Source organism: Musca domestica, unplaced genomic scaffold (assembly GCF_030504385.1).
Source record: "Musca domestica strain aabys unplaced genomic scaffold, Musca_domestica.polishedcontigs.V.1.1 6, whole genome shotgun sequence".
Classification (NCBI taxonomy): domain Eukaryota; kingdom Metazoa; phylum Arthropoda; class Insecta; order Diptera; family Muscidae; genus Musca; species Musca domestica.
Genome location: NW_026712363.1, coordinates 315,429 through 336,699, shown reverse-complemented (window position 1 = coordinate 336,699; position 21,271 = coordinate 315,429). Strand labels below are relative to the sequence as shown.

General features: G+C 34.5%; 1 protein-coding gene across 2 annotated transcripts in view; it reads left to right on the top strand.

Moving 5' to 3' along the window:
* LOC101890616 (uro-adherence factor A) overlaps positions 1–15,244 on the top strand; it is a 36,954-nt gene extending 21,710 nt beyond the window's left edge. The window contains exons 3-4 of one of the 2 annotated variants that reach the window (XM_005189356.4): positions 14,616–14,821; positions 14,885–15,244. In XM_005189356.4, coding sequence (XP_005189413.1) covers positions 14,616–14,795 — 180 coding nt within the window. In that variant the 3' untranslated portion in view covers positions 14,796–14,821; positions 14,885–15,244. Of the gene's footprint in view, positions 1–14,615; positions 14,859–14,884 lie in introns of those variants that run through there. The other variant, XM_005189355.4, reaches the window with a different exon arrangement.
* Positions 15,245–21,271: the final 6,027 nt, after the last annotated feature.

Sequence of the window (21,271 nt, the reverse complement as noted above, 5' to 3'; positions counted from 1 at the left end):
ACGTCCTTTTCACAATTAAGTTACTGGGGCACCACCTGAAGGCTTGACTTTTGTCGGAAATCCTTTCTTCGGGTTTCGAGTACCTGTTTAAAAACAGGTCCCTGCTCTCGGGCGCCAATTAATTCAATGTTAATTTATTTATTTTTTTAAAAATTTGTGATTGCTGCTTACTGCAAGCAATCACGTCTTTATTGGTTAAGGTTCCGGACTACAAAGTGAATAATGAAATAAAACTACCCTAACTTATACTTTGGATTCATGCACCCAGATGATACTGGACACCTGCTCGTGTTGGCGATGGAATGTTGCTGTCTGCCTGTTGGATGTTGTTGTCAGTGTTTCGGTGGGAACTGCAGTGTCAGCAAAATGACACGCTTATACTTTGGTTGATGAATTCTTTGGGTTGCTAATGTTGAATTTGAATATGTCTGGTGTTAACTTATATATGTCGATAGTCAGGCGGCACTGAAGGTCTTAAACTCCTTTACCATTAAGTCTAGGGCTGTTTTGAACTGCCGAAAATCTTGGAAAACACTGGGTTGTCCATCAAGCTCTGTTGGGTTCCTGGTCACTATAACATCCCAGATAACGAGACTGCAGACGAATTGGACAGGCTAGGATCCGAATCAACTATCATTGAAGTAGATAACTCGGTTAAACCACTACAGTGCCACTTCCTACAGACACTACTCTGAGAGAATCCAACAAAAATGGCTGGACGAAATTGGTTGCACCATCTCCAAAAGAATCTGGCCCACACTCTCAGAGAAGAGAACAAAATCGCTACTGTCATTGTCGAAACCGGATCTAAAGTTTGTGTTGGGTATCATCACAGGTCACTGTAAGGTAAGGGCAATGACCTCGAAATGGGATAGCGACGACATTGACTACTGTAGGATCTGTCAAGATGAAGAAGAAATTGAGACAGTCGAACACTTGCTCTGCCACTGCCCAGCACTCACAATGGACCTATAGGTCTCCGAGTGGAGCGGTTACCAAATGGTAATTGCGCGTCCTTTAACCTAACCTATCTTTATATAAGATTTAAATTCCATTTTATTCTCGCATTTGTTGAGTTTATTTTGCTACAATAGTTGTTGAGAGATTGGACAACTAAAGATTCGTGGTGCGAGTATAGAAGGGAGTCATCTATTTGAATTTCAGATCACAATAATGTGACAGCAAACTCAATTATAAGATTGGCTTATTGACCAACCTTATGTAGGTCTTTCGTATTTAAAATGGTTGACAAATAGGAGCAAAACTACAAAAAAAAATCAATTCAACAACAGTCACATAGAAATTTTTTTTGTAAAATATGCTGCTGTCGGAGTATGAAAAGAAAACCAAGAATTTTCAACCAATTATTTTTAGACAGGCTTCAATCCGTATTTTTTTATAAAACAACGTTTATTTATTAGTAGGAAAATTGCCAGGGGTAAATGAGGAAACCATGGTTTCACAAAAGTCACCATTCCTCGTCAAATTTCTTGGTTTGTTATTGATATTTTCCGAGGAGTTTTTAAAAAACACAATGACAAGACTTCATTATACGCTGCAAGCAACAAAATATTCAGAAAGTTTCTTAGAAATCACATCTAAGCGTTAGAAATCGGGTGATATCGCTTTTTCATCGCAGAAGTTACGTCAATGGGAAAGAAATGAAACACCCGCGAGATGTTTTTAAGCGTAACTAATAATCACAGAATAAACTTCCGCGACTGTTATTAAAAGGGCCCAAAGTAGAGGTCTTCTTTTGTTACTGAATCTTGATTTTTGTTGAATATTGTGCTCGATGGTCTGATGCTTCGATGATTCAATTCAAATTCTGTTTCATCAAGTCGTTTTGGTTAATATTTTTGGTCCGTTTCTTTTGTTTCCTCACGAATTTCAAGATGGTGGTTGTAAATTAAAACAAGCTAATAATGATGTTCTGGTAACAGTATTGTTTAAGAAACCTGCCTTATTTGATTTGCATGACATCTCATTTCTGATTTTTACATCTTAACAAATGTTTCCAAGATTTGTTATTATAATTCCATAGACCAACTGCTATACATTTTGTTTGTAAAATGTTGCTAGATCACTCTTATTAATGTTGTATGTTCCATGTTTGACTCCTTGTTGATTATAAAATTGGTTTTTCATTTTTCTATCACGTCTGAAACTTCTAATTTGGCAAGTCCAGGTTTATTCTTGTTTTTTTTTTTTTTATGTGGAAAATTTGTGCCTCAAACTTAATATCAAGAAAATTTCAAAAATCCTTGAAGTGCCCTATTACTTCCGTAAAACCCCCATTGTATTGCAGTCGTAGCTTCATTTCTGTTAGTGACTTACTGAGACTTACATCGAAACATGATGTCCCAATATTTGTTTACTGTTTGTATAAGCGTCATGAGGTGTTACACTTGATGTCTGCAACGATGGCTTTCCAAGATAGACTAATCTAACATGTTACAAGGAATATCGGTGTCATTGATAGATATCATCGCCTAATATTGTCAAAATATTTGTTTACTGTTTGTAAAAGGTCGTGACGTGTTACACTGGATGTCTACAATGATGGCTTTCCAAGATTGTTTTGAAATAACTGTACCATCCGGTCTAGAACTATGCAATATTTTAATCTCAACGTTATTAATAAATAAAATTGCGTTTCTTCTGTTGTTGTTTGTGGTTTTTAATGTTTGTACGCTTTTTACACATTTTGCTTTGCCAGTTTTGTGCTTAGACTGATGTTAAATTGAGTCCCTGTCAGGAAAACACCAGCCCAGTGCACATTCCCACGTGGCAAAAAGGTGTTAACTAATTACTATAAACAATTTTTCATTCAAAATGTTGAGTTCCAAAAATGTTTTGACAGTCTATTGTGTTTATCGTATTTTTTGCCATGAGAACAACCGTATGAAATGCGTATAATACTCGTATCGGCGAGCAACTTTTCCGTTAAATTAAATGTCAAAATTGGCACCATGGCAAAAATATAGATTCTCTTGACATTTAAATTTCCGTAAATTTGATACAAACAATCAGAAACAAGATGTTGGTTTACAGTTTGGTGTATACCTCGCATGGTAAAAGAATGTGCCAAAAATATTAAGAGATTTCTGCAAAAATAAATTGGTGTTTACATATTTTTCCTATACAATGCAATTCAGAGCTTTTTAATATACGCGTTTTTATCAAATTGAGCTTATTTAAATTGTTTCTCCTTAAAAGCTTTGAATTTCAGATATGTTTTGATAGTCCACCAGACCAGACCTTTATTTTATCATGATACCATGCTTATTTATTGGCAGAAAAATATTTTAAAATAAGCAAATCGAAAATTACCCATATATAATTGCATTATTACAGAAAGGCAATTTTCGTTATGGGGACAAAAAGGGAGCACGTATATCCCATAGTCCGTATTATAGGGGGTTAGTAGACTTGGGAAACCGGCTACATTAGAGCATCAGCCGGTTAACAATTAAAAAGAAATAAAATATGTAAGCTAAACTACAGTAAAACTAAACAATACGAATACTGAATCACAGAAACTAAGACTGGCAACTGTTTTACAAACTATAAACGTAGTATAGAGTTTTGTATGACATGCAAAGGTTAACACAAAGCAATCGTATTGTATAATTTATTATAATCAGCACATAAACTCCGGAGAGGATTATTTAATTCATAGTTCGATTTTGCTAATGTTAGTTGAGTTGTTGAGGAGAAATTGAATTTATTTTCACCAATTAAAAACTCAGAATCAATTTGACCGTGCAAAAGTTTGATGATAAAAATACTTCTTAGTATTAATCGCCTTTTCTCTAGTGTAGGAAGATCGATAAGTTCAAGCAGGTTCTCTTAGGTGGGAGAAGTTTATTTAAATTCCATCCTAAACCTATCAGAGTAAACAAAAGAAATTGAACCTGTACAGATTATATCTTTTTTTTTTTTTTTGAATATATTTTATAGAAAGGACTCCAAAGTACGCAACCATATTCTAAAGTAACCAGCGTTTTATAAATCCTAGTAACGATTTAGCTTTTTAACCCAAGACTCTATATATAAATAAAAACGTAATTTATTTTGTTATTTTATTTGTAATTTGAGTAAGGTTTTGTAACCTCTGTAAAAATAACATTTATTTATTTTTTTTTAAATTATTATTTAAGATTGCTTGGTCTAATTTTTTTGTAATTAATTCAAAATCGTCGTGATCTAGAGATCCCGCGAAATATTTCCAGGCTGTGTCTATTATTAATGGCTCTTTTCTTTCTGTATGTTTCTATTGGTTCTATGGTTTCAAAGATATCGTATACTTGTGATATTTCGTGTGTTAGGAGTGGGAAAAAGGATGGGATTTAGGTACGGTTTGTGTAATTTTCCACTGTATGCCATTAACGAGGTTCCTGTATCTGTCTATGTCTATGATGTGAATAATGGAACAGTGTTGGCTTGCTTGTTCGGTATACCATAGTATTTTGTTGTTGCAAAATGGTCAGGCTTAATCCCTTTATTGTTGTTTTTATAAAAACTGTTGGTGTACAATGTATAACCATATCATATATCTACCTTGTTTAGAAATGTAGTAGGCATTGATATGTATACATGTTTTATATAAAAAATATATTTTTCATTCCATTCAAGAACTTAAATAAAGCCGTTTATTTGATATAAAACCGCTGCGTGTTCCAAACTTTCCAATAGGTTATAGGCCCAGAGGTTACGTGGAATATATCGGGAATTTTAATTCGTCTTCCGAGAACTAATTTAAATCAGTACTTCGTGTTTTTAACGGCAAAAATGAATGGAACAAATGTGCAATTTCCTAAGCTTTCAAATTCCAACTATCATAATTGGAAATTCAATATGGAGCTGCTATTGCTGGAACGGGAACTATGGGATATCATCGTTCAAGAAGTGCCAAGTACTCCTGATGCGAAATGGTTAATTCGTGACGGAAAAGCAAGGGCGAATGTCGGTTTAGCGGTGGAAGAATCTCAAAAAGTTCATATCAAGAAGCTAAGGAATTTTGGAATGTTCTAAAGAAGCACCACGAGAAGTCAAATTTTCCAATAGGTTATAGGCCCAGAGGTTACGTGGAATATATCGGGAATTTTAATTCGTCTTCCGAGAACTAATTTAAATCAGTACTTCGTGTTTTTAACGGCAAAAATGAATGGAACAAATGTGCAATTTCCTAAGCTTTCAAATTCCAACTATCATAATTGGAAATTCAATATGGAGCTGCTATTGCTGGAACGGGAACTATGGGATATCATCGTTCAAGAAGTGCCAAGTACTCCTGATGCGAAATGGTTAATTCGTGACGGAAAAGCAAGGGCGAATATCGGTTTAGCGGTGGAAGAATCTCAAAAAGTTCATATCAAGAAGCTTAAGACAGCTAAGGAATTTTGGAATGTTCTAAAGAAGCACCACGAGAAGTCAAATTTAACAAATAAAGTAAGTCTTCTACGTCGACTGTCAACAAAGAGAATGCAAGGAGGTCAGTCGATGGAAGAACATATCACGGAATTTATGGATATTGTGGATCGTTTAAATGACCTTGGTGAGGAAATTTGTGAGCACAAGACGGTGGCATTTTTGCTTGGAAGCCTGCCGAAGGAATACAATTCTTTGGTTTCATCGTTGGAGATGCGTCCGGAGACTGATTTAACCGTGGATTTTGTAAAGGAAAAACTGCTTCAAGAATTTAAACGGAAATCTGAAACTGCTCCAATGGCCAATACTGTTTTTAGAACGCAAAAGAAACTTAAGCCAAAATTTTTCTCATGTGGTAAGATGGGACACATAAAGAAAAATTGTCCGAACAGAAGACCGAATGTCGAATGCCAAAAGTCGAGAAAATGTTGCGGAGAATAAAGAAAATAAAAATCATTGTTTCGGTGTTACGTCGAAAAGAAAGGAACATAATTGGTTCATAGATTCGGCTGCAACATGCCATATGTGCTGCGATGAAGGATCATTTTACAGATTGAATAAGCAACAAAATGATTCAATATATTTGGCTGATGGTACCGAATTAAAAGCAAGTGGCATTGGTGAATGTCGTCTGGTTTGTCAAAACAAAGAAATATGTGTACAAGGTGTTTTGTACGTTCCAGAACTTAATGGAAGTTTACTGTTAGTAAGGAAATTGACAAATGAAGGTTACAAGGTGCATTTTGATTCGAATAGCTGTTCAATATTGATGGATGGTCGAGCTTGTGCTACAGGAAGTTATAGGAATAATTTGTATATCCTTAATAGTAGTCAAATGGCGAATAAATTGTATTGTGACAAAGCGGAATGCATTCATATGTGGCATCGTCGATTAGGTCACAGAAATATTCAAGTGATCAAGACTACTGCTAGTGAAGATCTAGCTGCTGGATTGAATATAAAGAAATGTTCATGTTCGTCTGCTTGTGAGGTATGTTTATAATCAAAATTAACAAGAAAGTCTTTTCCAAAAGTGTCAGAAACAAAATCCGAAACTATTTTGGAAATAATTCACGCGGATGTTTGCGGACCAATGCAGAATACAACTCCGAATGGTAACCGTTATTTTTTAACAATGATAGATGACTACAGCCGACACTGTCATGTTTATTTTTTAAAAACCAAAGATATGGTTTTAGATAAAATAAAAGAATTTGTTGAAATGACGGAAAATCAATTTGGTAAACGAATGAAGATATTAAGATCTGATCGTGGAGGTGAATTTTGTAGCAAGAAAATGGAAGGATATCTAAAATCAAAGGGGATAATTCATCAACTAACTGCTCCCTACTCTCCGGAACAAAATGGTGTAGCCGAAAGAAAGAATAGAAGTTTGATGGAGATGGCTCGCTGAATGTTGAATGATTCTGAAATTAATCAAATTATGTTCAGAACAGGATTCAAACTTTCGTTGCAAATGTTACTCCTTTATCACTATGGTTCAACAAAACACCAAGCTTAAGTCATATTCGAATTTTTGGATCGGTTGCATACGCACATATCAACAAACAAAAGAGAAGAAAGTTGGACAATGTTGCGGTCAAATGCAATTTGGTTGGCTCTTGTCATGAATCGAAAGCATATCGTTTACTCAACACTAAAACAAACGCTATTGTTATTAGTAGAGATGTGGAATTTATTGAACCAGTCTGTCGTCACAAGGGTAGTGATTTAATTGAAGTTAAAAGAACGTCAGAGAATATGGTTAGTGTACCCTTGGAAGTTTCAAATTCTGATATGGAAAACGAAGGCATATCGAGTGGAGAAAACGAGGAATTTCATGGTTTTGAGTCTGCAGATGAAATGCTTTCTACATCATCTTCTGATGAATCACAACGAGAATTTCATGAAAATGTTGCGTCAACTCACACTACTGAAAGAAGAGTTTCAACAAGAACGAACACCAACACCCCTTCTCAATGTATCAGATATTGTTAACGTAAATACATGTGTACATATATACATTTAAAGCTAGATAGTTAATCCAATTAAATTCCTAAATCTACAAACTTTAATTTTTTGAAACGGTTTAGTGAAAATATCAGCTAACATATTATCTGTTGGGCAATATTCGTAGCTTATTCTTTTAGACTTTTGCAAATCACGAACAAAGTAATATTTTACATCAATATGTTTGCTTCTTGGATTAATTTTATCTTCCTGCAGTATTTTGAGGCAACTTTGGTTTTCTTCATACATTACTGAATTGGTTATTTTGGTTCCAAAATCATTAATTAATTGATAAATCCATAAAATTTTATGTGATGCTTCCCCTAACGCTACTAGCTCTGCTTCTGCTGAAGACAATGTTACGTTCGACTGTTTTCTACTTGCATAGCTTATGATGGCGTCACCAAGTTTAAACACAAAACCGCTAGTAGATTTTCGGTCACTGACATCTCCAGCCCAGTCAGCATCAGCATATCCTTTTAGATCCAAATTTGACTTAGAACCAACACACAATTTCAAATTTTGACTTCCTTTCAAATATCTAAACACTCGCTTGACTTCCGTCCAATCTCTTTGACTTGGTTTTTCAACTCTTCTAGATAATATAGACACCGCAGCTGAAATATCTGGACGCGTATTATTTGCAAGGTATAACAGATATCCAATTGCCTTTCTATACAAATGATTATCTTCCAGCAATTTATGATTATCATGTTGAGTGTCCTTTAAATATCCCGGATCTATTGGAATTGAAGAAGTTTTTGCACCATATAGTCCGAATTCTTGCAACATCTTAGTAATATAATTTTCTTGGCATAAATAGAAAACTCCTTCTTTGTCCCGTGTAACTTCAATTCCCAAATATAATTTTATATCCCCTAGTTCAGTTATTTCAAAATTTTGCTTTATGGATTTAGCAACATTTTTAATTTCCTCGTTACTTTCGCTGACAATAATTATATCGTCTACGTAAATTAAGACATAAACAGTTGAATTGTTCTGTTCTTTTACGTAAAGGTACGGATCAGCTTTTCCCCTTCTGAATCCAGAATTAACTAAAACATTGTTAATTCGCAGATTCCAACAGCGAGCTTATTGTTTTAGATCATAGATGCTTCTTTTTAATTTGCATACCAAATTTTCTTTGCCCTTTTCAATGAAGCTTTCTGGTTGTCTTATATAAACCATCCAAACCATGTCTTATATATTTCATCTGCAGACTCAAAACCATGAAATTCCTCCTCGTCTTCTCCACTCGATATGCCTTCCTTTTCCATATCAGAATTTGAAACTTCCAAGGGTACACTAACCATATTCTCTGGCGTTCTTTCAACTTCAATTAAATCACTACCATTGTGACGACAGACTGGTTCAATAAATTCCAAGGGTATAGCCCCCATAGAACTGTACCTCCCGATATTCGGTATTTTGATGCTTTTAGCGACATAATCACCGGAATTTTTGTATTTGAAGTTCGTAATGGATGCTACAGCCTAAGACAGAAAATTGTCTGTGCAGGTCCACGTCTTCGTGTAGCCCCCATATAACGGTACCTCCCGATATACGGTATTTTGATGACTTTAGCTACATTATTCACCAATTTTTTAAGTTTCCCATTTGAATGTTGTAATGGCTTATGACAAAAGTTACCTATGCAGGACCATGTCATCGCATAGAACCTTATATAACAGCTACATTCGATATTTTTAAGATTTTAACAGAATCTTTAACGGATTTTATTGTTTTTGAGAATGGCCAAATTCGCTCCAAATGGTGGAGGGCATTCAAAGTTCGGCTCGGCCGAACTTACATTGTTTTACTTGTTTTTTTTTTTTTTCAATAGGAATTTTCAATTCCAAAAGTCATTCTGAAACAATTCTACACAAAATTCTACATCATAATAGAACATTCGATTTTTTCAGTTCCGAGATTTATCCAGAAGCTTTCTCAAAAATTTCTTTCATGCAAACGTTTCAACCGTTTCGGTAGCCGAATCCTGAAATAACACACAGGTCTATCACTTTGTAATATAATACTTCTCGAATTCAGTTTGTTTTCTATTGAGCGTCAGTGTTTTATTTCTATAATTTTGATTATGTTTCACCGCCTATGCTAAACTAAATTTTGTCTGTCTATGCTTCTGAATTATAAGACTGATATATAATTCATCGGTTGGTATGTTAATAGAATTTAAAATTTCTAGGGTAAACGCCCTTTATAATTATTTTCTTGTGTCTGTATTTCAACGTCAAATTTGGTTTATGGCCAGTCATCGTACAAAGTGCCGCGAGCGCCGTCCTTTGTTCTAGCGGTTTGCCCGGTTTTTGATTTGACTTATATCCAGATAATCTTGTCTTAAGTTTGCTTTTAGTTGTAGCAGCATATACCTTCTGGCATATGTTTGTTTTGTCCCGTGCATATTTCATCTTATATGCTACATTGCACTTATCTTCTTTTTTTAATTTCCAATTTAGTTTTGCTAAATACAAAGTTGTCGTTATTGTTTGATATAAAGACTAATTGATACTTGTCTTTATTATAAATATTAGAATCGCTCCGAAAGTCCAGGTATGTATATAATTGGCTTGTACAACGTTTCCGTTTTATTCCTCTTTTTGATATTATTATTGTTTTATATTTGTGCCTTTTATTAGATCGTCAATTGTGTTTTCTGGAAGTCATTGTTCTGAAGGACATTACGTTTCTCTTTTGTTTTTTTTTTTTTTCGGTCGCTTATGATGTGTGCTAACCCTGTTATTTTTATTCTTTTTGGGTGTAAAAAGGGCGTCCAAGTATGATAGCTTTTCTTGTTCTTCGGTTTCGTGTTTAAACTGAATATGTCTATTAAAGAAGTTTTAAATATATAAAGTCTCCGTTTTCTTTACAACACAAAATAGGTCGTCAACATATTTAATCAATACTTTTGGTTGTCATTAAATTCTCCATTGTATCGTCCTATAACTACTTCATTACAATATCCGCAAAAATCGGTGACGCTGGAGATCACATAGGAAGTCATTTTTTCTGCTCATACACCTTGTAATCATACATTAAATATCTTGATTTTTTAAAACAAAGAGTCAGTATTTCATTGAAGAGGTTTTGTTACAAGACGTTTTCGACCTCTAACGAGGCGCTACACTTTTCATATCCCATAGGGATAGCAGATTTTGTAAATAAAGAAATCGAACAAATGCTGAAAATAATATAATAGAACCATCAAAGCCACCGTATTGCCGGCATGGGCTGTTGACAAAAACCCATCGATTAAGATGAAATTTATGCGTTAAGTAAAGAGCATTCTGACATGAGGGTAGATGTACCAAATGACAAGAAAATTGCAATCAATCCAACCATAAAATGTGATGTAAGTTTAGACATCATAAATTCTGTTCTAGTGTTCAATGGTATTCAGAACAAATATGTGTCGTGGAGGCAATCAGCAAAGACCTAAAATGATAAAGACTAGAAAAAATGAATTTGGTGAAATCGTTTGTATCTGCAGTACATAGAGTATCAGCTCATATCAGAGGCATGTTAATATAAACAAATTAAAAAGCAGTAAGTTTGGCCGGGCCGAACTTTGAATACCCTCCACCATATGGAACGAATTTGGAAATTTTCCAAAAATAAAATCCTTAAAAAATTCAGTTAAAATTTTAAAAATACCGAATATATCGGTTATATTGGGGTCTATACGACGTGGACCTACATAGGCATTGTTTGTCATAAGTTATTCATTCGAAACTTGAAATAAACGGTGAATTATGTAACTAAAATCATCAAAATATCGTATATAGGGAGGTACCGTTATATCGGAGCTGTGCGAAGACCTGGACCAGCATAGAAAATTTTCTGTCACAGGCTATAGCATCCATTACGAACGTCAAATACGACATCTCAAGCAATTTCGGTGTGTATTGTACCTAAACTCGTCAAAAAACCGAATATAGGAAGGTACTGATATGGCCCATTCACAAACTTAATCTACCTACTGGAAAAATAAACACGTGTGCAAAATTTTAGCCTTCTATCTCAGTTCGTTCGAAAGATAGCGTGATTACAACAGACAGACGGACAGAAAGACAGACAGACGGACATGGCTAAATCGACTTAGAATTTTAGGCTGATCAAGAATATATAAACTTTGTTGGGTCTGACATGAGTATTTCGAGGAGTTACAAACGGAATGACAAAGTTAATATACCCTCCATAGTATGGTGGAGGGTATATTTACACATTACAGAGACGATTGGCAAATAAAAGATTGAAAAATCCAAAAATGTGGTTTGAAAATTTTATTCCATAGACCTTTCCAAAAATTTGCATATTGCCTTAGAGGTTTAAATCAGTTAACATTTGTAACTATATTGTTAAAATATCATGACAACAGAGGTATTTTCAAAAGGTTATTACAAACTACAAAATCAACAGACAACATCTAATAAACTTCCAGAAATACATGAAATGCTGAGTGGTATAAACATACTAATGAAACAAATGTCTAACCTTCTTACGAATATCACTGAAAAACTTTCCTAAATGTAAAGAAAGGAAATTTTAAAAGTTGTATTCTGGAATGCAAATGGATTCTCACAACATACGTTAGAAGTTTCAAATATCTTACAAAATAAAACTTCTATCACGTTATGCGACCATCTGGGAAGGCGTGTGGTGGTTCAGGCATATTAAAAAAAATACAATGAAACATCACTAAGGAAGACATTATTGCACACCTGAAATACAAGCGACAAGTATTATTGTTCATACTGTACATGGGCATCTTACAGTTTTATAACATTTTAGACCCAAGGCACAACGTAAAAAAAGATCTATACGTTAGTAACTTCAATACTCTGGAAAATAAGTTCATAGCATGCGGAGATTAAAACGCAAAACACGCCCATTGGGGATCACGTCTTACAACACCAAAGGAAGACAACTCTTTTGGGCTATAAAAGACCTTCATTTAAGAACTATTTCTCCCAATTCGCCTACTCACTGGTCAACTGATTTAAATAAATCTCCAGATCTCATAGATATTTGTGTCTTCAAGGGCATTCCAGAAAACTCAGAAACATGTGTAACTAGCTACAACTTGTCTTCTGATCACTATCCAGTGTCTCTAGTGCTTACAACATGTAGACCAAAATTGTAAATTGTACAATAAAAAAACAAACTGGTACCTATTTCGTTATTAAATCAGCAATACTATAAAACAAAAGCTTTCCTTAAAAACCGACGAAAAAATTACAGAAGCTGTTAAACATCTAATTCAAGTCATCCAAATGTCATCATGGAACTTACGCCTAAGTGTAGCTTCGACAAACCCTCAAACTTTAATATTACATTAGAAAGGAAGCTATCAGAAAAAAGAAAGGCTAGTAAATGGAGACAACAAACTAAATCGCCAGAAGACAAAAAAAAAATTAAGACACATCTGATCTTCAAAAACTGTTAAAAAGTATAAACGAAAGGAACACTGAAGAGAAATTCGATATTTGAGTACAACATTGAGTACAGACTATTCACTGTGGAAGATAACCAGAAATATAAAAAAAAGCTTAAAATGAGCTATCCAATTAGGAAATTTGATAACAGCTGGACAAAAAGTAACCTAGAAAGAGCAACACTGTTTGCAAATCACTTATTTAACGTCTTCCCGCCTAATAACTCTGAAGAAACACCTAATTATATTAAATAACTAAATCAGCCTCATCAACTCGATTTACCCATAAAAAAAGTCCTCAAAAAAGGAAGTTTCGGAAGCGATAAGACCTTAAAACTTGGTAAAGCTCCTGGATATGACCTAATTTCTCCAAAAGTTCACAAGATGGTCTTAACCTTATCACATCTTGTTTAACGCTTGTTTAATACGCAATTTCATTCCCCCTCAATGGATAGTAGTCCAAATTACTATGATCCAAAAACCTGGAAAACCGATGGACCAAGTTAAATCTTACCGGCCAATTAGTATATTATCTCCAAAGTGTTAGAATCACTGTTTCTTAAAAGGTTTACACCTATTATTGAGGCAAACAAACTTATTCCACCACATAAATTTGGGTTCAGAAAAAGTCATGGAAATATTGAACAGATTCATAGGCTAGTCGAAACAATAAATGTTGCATTCGAATCAAAGCAATATTGCAGTTCGGCATTTTTAGACATATCACAAGCATTTGATAAAGTATGGCATGTTTACGGTTTACTATACAAAGCAAAACAACTTCTTCCAATCAATTTATTTATAAAATCTTATATACAAAACAGATTCTTGTACACGAGATTGACGAAAACAGCAACCTTGTGTGCATAAGAGCTGGTGTTCCCCAAGGTAGTGTTATGGGTCCAATATTATACCTTCTGTTTACTTCAGATCTTCCGCAATCTGACACTGCTGTTCTTGCAGTACACAAAAATCCTGACATGGACAGTAGTTTGCTACAAAAATTTCTCATCATACTTTATAAATGATCCAACCAAAGTCCAACCATGTAACATTCTCTCTCAACCAGGGAATATGTCCATCTGTACAAATGAATCAAATAACACTACCTTAGGAGAAAGAAGTTAAATACCTCGGTCTATACCTAGACAATAAACTGAAATGGCAGACAGAATTACATCCCAACCCTTTACCTGCAATCTTAATGGCAAGCTCTGAAACTTTTACAAGACTGAAAAGGAGAGTCCCTCAAGATTTAATTTACGATTTTAACGAATTATACTTAAAATTTGTAAGAACTATTATTATTATTTTTTTCTTTTTTTTTTTTAATTAAATAACTTTTAATAATTTCCTAATTAATGTAAATATCAAATTAAGATAGAAAGTTTTAATACATATATTATAAAAAAGTGAAAATAATAGAATGTCGTCGGAGTGCTTTAAGGTGAGAAAGGGAGAGTTTGTTGCGGGTGACTCTTTCCGAATTTTCGGACTAACTTCATGTTCATATTGATGGGGATTCTCTCTCCATCATTTATAAAGCGCCATTTTTGATTTAAGAGAATTTGAAGGAGTGCAACATTTTGAAGTAAAGTGCTAGAATCTTCTTAGTTTATGTTTGTTAAAATTATTTAGAATTTTGCCCACTGAAATTTAATTTTATGATAAAAAACTAAGATAAAACAAACAAAAACTATTAACTCTTTACGTATCCTTTCAGGAATCCATGGTTCTCCGCCACCACAATGAAGCTGAAAGCCTACATGCAGTTCAATTAATGGATTGGGAACTTGCTCTCAAAAAGTATGAACTTTTTGATATTTCCCAGCAACCACAAATTAATGCTGACCATGTTCCAATAGTTCACGTTAGCGATGATTTCGATTTATTACCAGCGTAAATTTATGATGTATGCGAATATCATATGTATGTTTTATTAAATAAATACGTATATCTCCGTAAAGTATTTTGTTTTTATTATATATCTAGTGAAAATGCCGCACATTCCGTTTGTTTAAAGAAGAATGATTTCCAGTTTGCTGCAACACATTGTCAAAATATATATTTATAAATCCATTGTATATACCCAAATCAGGACGGAAACCTGTTTTCTATGCAATTAACAAAGTCTTTTTTTGAATTCCACTTGTGGGAACTTTAAGTATTTATCGTATTTCATTTGTTTCCATTTTTATCATGAAGTACACACGCTATTCAATATTTATTTCAGAATGTAGAATGCACATATTTCAACCTATATATAGAAACAACAAGAAGATAATGAGAAATATGTAAACAAAATAATGATAAGAGAGAAAATTTAATAAAAAAATGCCATGGTACACTGAATTGGAGAAGTTCTACAATACATTATAGGCCACACAAGTTATATGGAAGTGTATATCAGTCTTCTACTGCCGATTTGAGAGCAGGGATTAATATCGTTATTGAATGTATTGCATGATTATATTTACATTTTTCTGTTACATATATATATTTTACTTACAAACATGTGAATTTGTTGTGATAACCAAATTTTGGTAAACAAACAAGTGATGGAAGAATCAACGTCAGACCTCGAAAGCAGCAACATTTACCGCGGAAAGTGTAACCATCTTCAATCGAATCTGACATCTTTGCATATCCTGGAGACTTCCTTAAAGGATACTGTGTGAGTCCTTAGATATCCTTTGTGAGTACTTCTTAAAGTCTTTCGCAACCGTATCCTTGTAGTCTGCTCAAGTATTTCTTTAGGTCTCTTGCAACTGTGGATTTCAATATCCTTGTTGTCTGCTTGAGTACTTATGAAGGTCAATTGCAATCGAATATACTTGTAGTCAACTTGAGTACTTGCTAAGGTCTCTTTTAACTGTATATTTGAATATCCTTGTTGTCTGCTTGAATACTTATTAAGGTCTCTCGCAACATTATCCTTGATTATCCCCGTAGTATGCTTGAGTACTTATTAAGTCAACTTGAGTACTTGCTAAGGTCTCTTTTAACTGTATATTTGAATATCCTTGTTGTCTGCTTGAATACTTATTAAGGTCTCTCGCAACATTATCCTTGATTATCCCCGTAGTATGCTTGAGTACTTATTAAGTTCACCTTCAACACTAGCAATAGAATATGCTTGTAGTGTTCTTGAGTACTTTTTAAATATGACAATCGGAGAGATTTCACTGACCTAACCGGCCTGCTCGAAATGACTGAGGACTTAGGAGTAGACACCGGGGCAACCAGATGTTTTATGAGTGAGAAAATGCCGCAGTCAATTATCCCCACGCAATGAAAAACAAGAAGGGAACTACAAGCAAGGTTGGCAGACGGGCCCCAGCAAAAATTACACCGAATGATGATAATAGCGGTATCCATCGGTCGAAGTCGGCTCCAAATTGACTTTTTTTGCTGCCAAATGCCAGGCATAATTCTCTTCCTTCGGAGAATCCCGACGAGGATCGAGTGCGCCGGAGCTGAAATACTCCGAACCTCGAAGCAACCTATCTTGAAGATGAAGATATGGCAAAAAATATGCGTATTGTGATGAAAATCGCCAGCAACAGAGTCCCGAAACACTTCAGCTGCGGATACAATGGGCTAAGCATCACAGTCCAGATTCCTAGGCGGAAACATGACAGCAAAGAGAGCGAAGAAGGCTCTTAAAAGCGCCTGTCACGACGACCGGTAATGTGCGACTAATACCCCCACTCCCCGTAGTGTCACCAAGGCCATGAGAGAGCAAAATCACACCCATGCACCTGGCAGAAAGAAGTGAAGAAAGTCTTGGGTACACTCACTCACACACCGGTGCCCAAAGACGAAAGCAGTACCAAAGGTACCATGCATGTCGGCAGACGACAAACATCGCACACCTCCTAGACGGACGAAACGAGTCCTTACAAACCATCCAAATATGCGTCACCAGTGACCTCCCAGAGAACGAAGCCAAACATTTACTCCAACGAGAAACGCAACTGTTAAAAAGAACATAGTTTTTTGTCCATAGTATGGAGGGTATATTAAGTTTTTTATTCCATTTGTAACACCTCGAAATATACATTTTAGTTAGACCCCACAAGTACATATATTCTTGAACAGCATAAAATTCTATGTTGATTTAGCTATGTCTGTTCGTCTATGGAAATCACTCTAGCTTTCGATGGAAATGAAATAGGTTGATAAAATGTTCCTCAAACGTATATTCTTATGCTTGCAGGAGTTTTGGTATTGAAAATGGGACATGTGGGTCTACGTTTCAAATTTAGTATTTCAAGCTCGTAATGATTACTACAGCCTTTGACAGAAAATTGTCTGTGCAGGTACCTCCATATATTCGGTATTTTGATGATTTTAGCTACATTATTGACCGAGTTCTTACAGTTTCGCATTTGATTGTTGTAATGACCTACGGCAAAAGTTGTCTATGTAGGTCCACGTCGTCATATAGACCCTAATATAACGGCTATATTCAATATTTGTTAACCTAAATAAAGAAAGACGATATTACACTGTTATTTACTATTATAAATTAAGTAGAGAGATTATTTAATACAGTATTTCCTGTTAACTTATATACTTTTGTTTCCGCGCGTTCCCTCCGTTAAATACTATTTTTAATTTATTGAAACTACACGTGTAGAAATGTATGATTTTTTATACCCTCAGCCATATGGCCACAGAGTGTATATATCATTTGATACGGTCAAAACGTGCCTAGTCGAAATAACGGTTTTAGACACTAAGTCTCTTCAGACCGTTTCAGGACATTTGTCCGTTTCAGGACATTTGCAGTCGATCTAGCGATACAAATCTATCATAAAGCTCATTTGTACATACGGTATCCAGTTATGGGGAAATGCCTGCACTACAACAATCAAAATACTGCAACAGTTTCAATTAAACACATCGCGTAAAATTACCGGAACACCATACTTCGTAAGGAATAAAAGATTACACGAGGAACTGAACATTAAAACCGTCCAAGAAGAAATAGTACATCAACTAAAAACTGAGAACAGAATCGCACCCAACCCCTTAGCTGCAAAATTAATGGCAAGCTCTGAAACTTTTACAAGACTGAGAAGGAGAGGCCCCAAGATTTAATTTAACGATTTCAGCCAATTAGTCCTAACATTTGTAAGAACTATTATATTATATATGAATCAAAGAACTCCAGTAATAAAAATCGCTGGGTGAACCCTGTTGAATTAAATAACTTTTATATAATTTTTTTTCATATAGTTTTCTAATTAATGTAAATATTAAATTAATATAGAAGGCATTAATAACAAGTAAGCAAAGGCTACAGCCGAGCGGGGCCGACCGTTGAATACCCTACAACACCATAATAAACGATACAGTTTATATAGGCGAGATACTCGAAAGAATTCCACAAGATATTGTGACAAATAATAAAAGAAAACCATCAGGTTTCGTTCTCTAATTTTCGAATAATAGCAACCTTACCTAATTTGCTCATTTCCAATTTATTGGTAGATGTTGCACTTAAATGGTCTTCCTAGATCTGGAACCAATATTTCCCAAAGACCTATAATCTCTCAGAAGTGGCAAAATATTAACATTTATTTATGGTTTTTGACTGAAACGCATCTATATGAGATACAGACATTTGACTATATTCTTCAACGTGAAGAATTCTCGTGAAATTTGGGAATTCTCCAAAAAGTCTCTGTAATGGACATTTTCGTATTTTGTCTACAAAAGTTGGCAAACTATTTAACACATATGAATATTTTTGGATGGCCATTAGAAACTGCTTGGCTTTTGCAATGTGCGGTAACCCCCATTCAAATGTGCGTGAAGATCGGGCGATAATTACGACCTGCTGACAATTTTGCAGTTTTTTGGTCCATTTCAACCCCTAAATATATGGCGATCATCTCCAAAAAGAGTAGGCTTCTATTCTGACACTCATCCCCATGCAAAATTTCGTAAGGATCGGGCCATAAATGCGATCTGTATATGATATCCTGATATCCTAACTACTTAGTTTTGTTAGCTGTAGAAATATTACCAAATGTTTAATTCAAAATGAAAATATGCCAAAAATATTACAAAATGGAAAAAATATGAGAAAATGTTACAAAATCAATATTTTCATCTTTAGAGAGATATTTGTATGCGTTTTTTAGACGTTTTTCCTTTCCTGCCAAGAGGCCATTCTGAATTAATGAGAACTGTCGAAATCAGTTCAGCCGTTCTCGACATATATGAGATCTTTTAAGCATATCTTCTTTGATAGACATATATATCGCATATATTTGCTATATATTCGATTTTTTGGATCTTAACATCAATGCAAAGATCAGAAGTAACCTTGTCATGACTTTGCGATTTCCCCGGGATATAAAATATTCGCGGTTTAATGAAAAATTTTGAATTTTTTCAACAAAAAATATATAGTCTATTTTACCCGCTAAATATTATCCGATCACCACCCAAAACTCTAGCTACATTTGCGAAATTCCGCGTCGATTGGTCTATAATTGCGACCTGTATAGCTACTGCAAAATCTGACATTTTTTTAGTATTTGGTCCATTTGAACCCCTAAACATTTGGCGATCATCTCCAAAAGAAATATGGTTCTATTCTGACCCTAGCCCCAACTCCATTCTAAATTTCGTGAAGATCGGGTCATAATTGCGACCTGTAGAGTGATTACAAATTAACATGGACAGACGGACATACATAGCTAGATCGACTCAGCTCGGCGAGATAGGAAGATCCATATATACTTTCCTATGTGGGAAATCAATATTTTGTGGTGTTACATAAGTTTTAGCCCAATCAAACTTATAATACCCCCAACACATAGTGTTGTAGTTTATAAATATATTAAAAAGAAAGTGAAAATAATAGAAAGTCCGTCGGGGTGCTTTAAGGTGAGAAAGGGAGAGTTAGTTGCCGGTGACTCTTGATGGGGATTCTCTCTCCACCATTTATAAAGCGTCATTTTTGATTTAAGAGAATTTGAAGGAGTGCAACATTTTGAAGTACGAATACAGATTCATAGACAAAATGTCCAAAAGTGGTAGAATCTTCTTAGTTAATGTTTGTTAAAATTATTTAGAATTTTGCCCACTGAGATTTAATTTCATGATAAGAAACTAGGATAAGATAAACAAAAACTATTAACTCTTTACGTATCCTTTTATGAATCCATGGTTCTCCGCCACTACAATGAAGCTGAAAGCCTACATGCAGTTAAATTAATGGATTGGGAACTTGCTCTCAAAAAGTATGAACTTTTTTATCTTTCTCAGCAACCACAAATTAATGCCGAGCATGTTCCAATAGTTCACGTTAGCGATGATTTCGATTTTTTACCAGCTTAAATTTATGATGTATGCGAATATCATATTTATGGTTTATTAAATATATACGCATATCTCCGTAAAGTATTTTGTTTTTTTATATATCTAGTGAAAATGCCGCGCATTCGGTTCGTTTAAAGATTAATGTTTTCCAGTTTGCTGCTACACATTGTCAAAATATATATTTACTAGCTGGCCCAGACCACGTTGCCGGTCTGTAGTTTTAGCCTTTAACGCATAGTTTTTAAAGCATAATAATTCACACATCTGAGTCACACAAGTGGCACAATTTTTAGTATAAATGATGACTCGACTAAAGAGCAATAAATATGCATTTCCCATGTAAGATGGTCCCCTACCAAAGTAGCCTAAACACACATTTTAAGCCAAATCGATTCGAAAATATAACCAAAACCCTCGAAATAGGTAAAACCAGAATTGACAAAACATTAAGGTGACCTAGAATGTAACCAAGACCCTTGAAATAGTTGAAATTAGCGGATGCCTTCATATAAGGGTTATACTAAAGCTTGGTCCTATACTTATAATTATTTGAAAAAATGTTTTGTTCTTTCTAAAATTTCAAATAACATTTAAGGAATTAAAAAGGGCTATATCACAATGCAGACCAACCTGAAACATATTTTGTATAAATGATTCTTTATGTAACCTATAGGACTGATCAAATTGAAAACTCTATTTTAAATTTTGCGGAGTATAGAGGAAAATATTAGAGGCTCTTTGTGTATGTTTAAGCTATATAAAATGGACCCTAAAAAAGTTTGACCCGAAAAATAATAAGTCATCCTCAACAGAAATTTTACTATGCTTTTTTAAAAATTTTTACATATAGATCTAAACATGTGGGTGTGGGCAGCTCCTCTGACCCACACACATACCTAGTCTTGGAGGGAGAGTCAAGATTACGTTGTATACTAACTGTGGAGCAGATATCTTCATTATATTGGTAAATAGGATTTTAGGTAAATCGAATAATGGACGTAAAATTGGGTAGGACGAACATTAAAAAAATATTCCAAT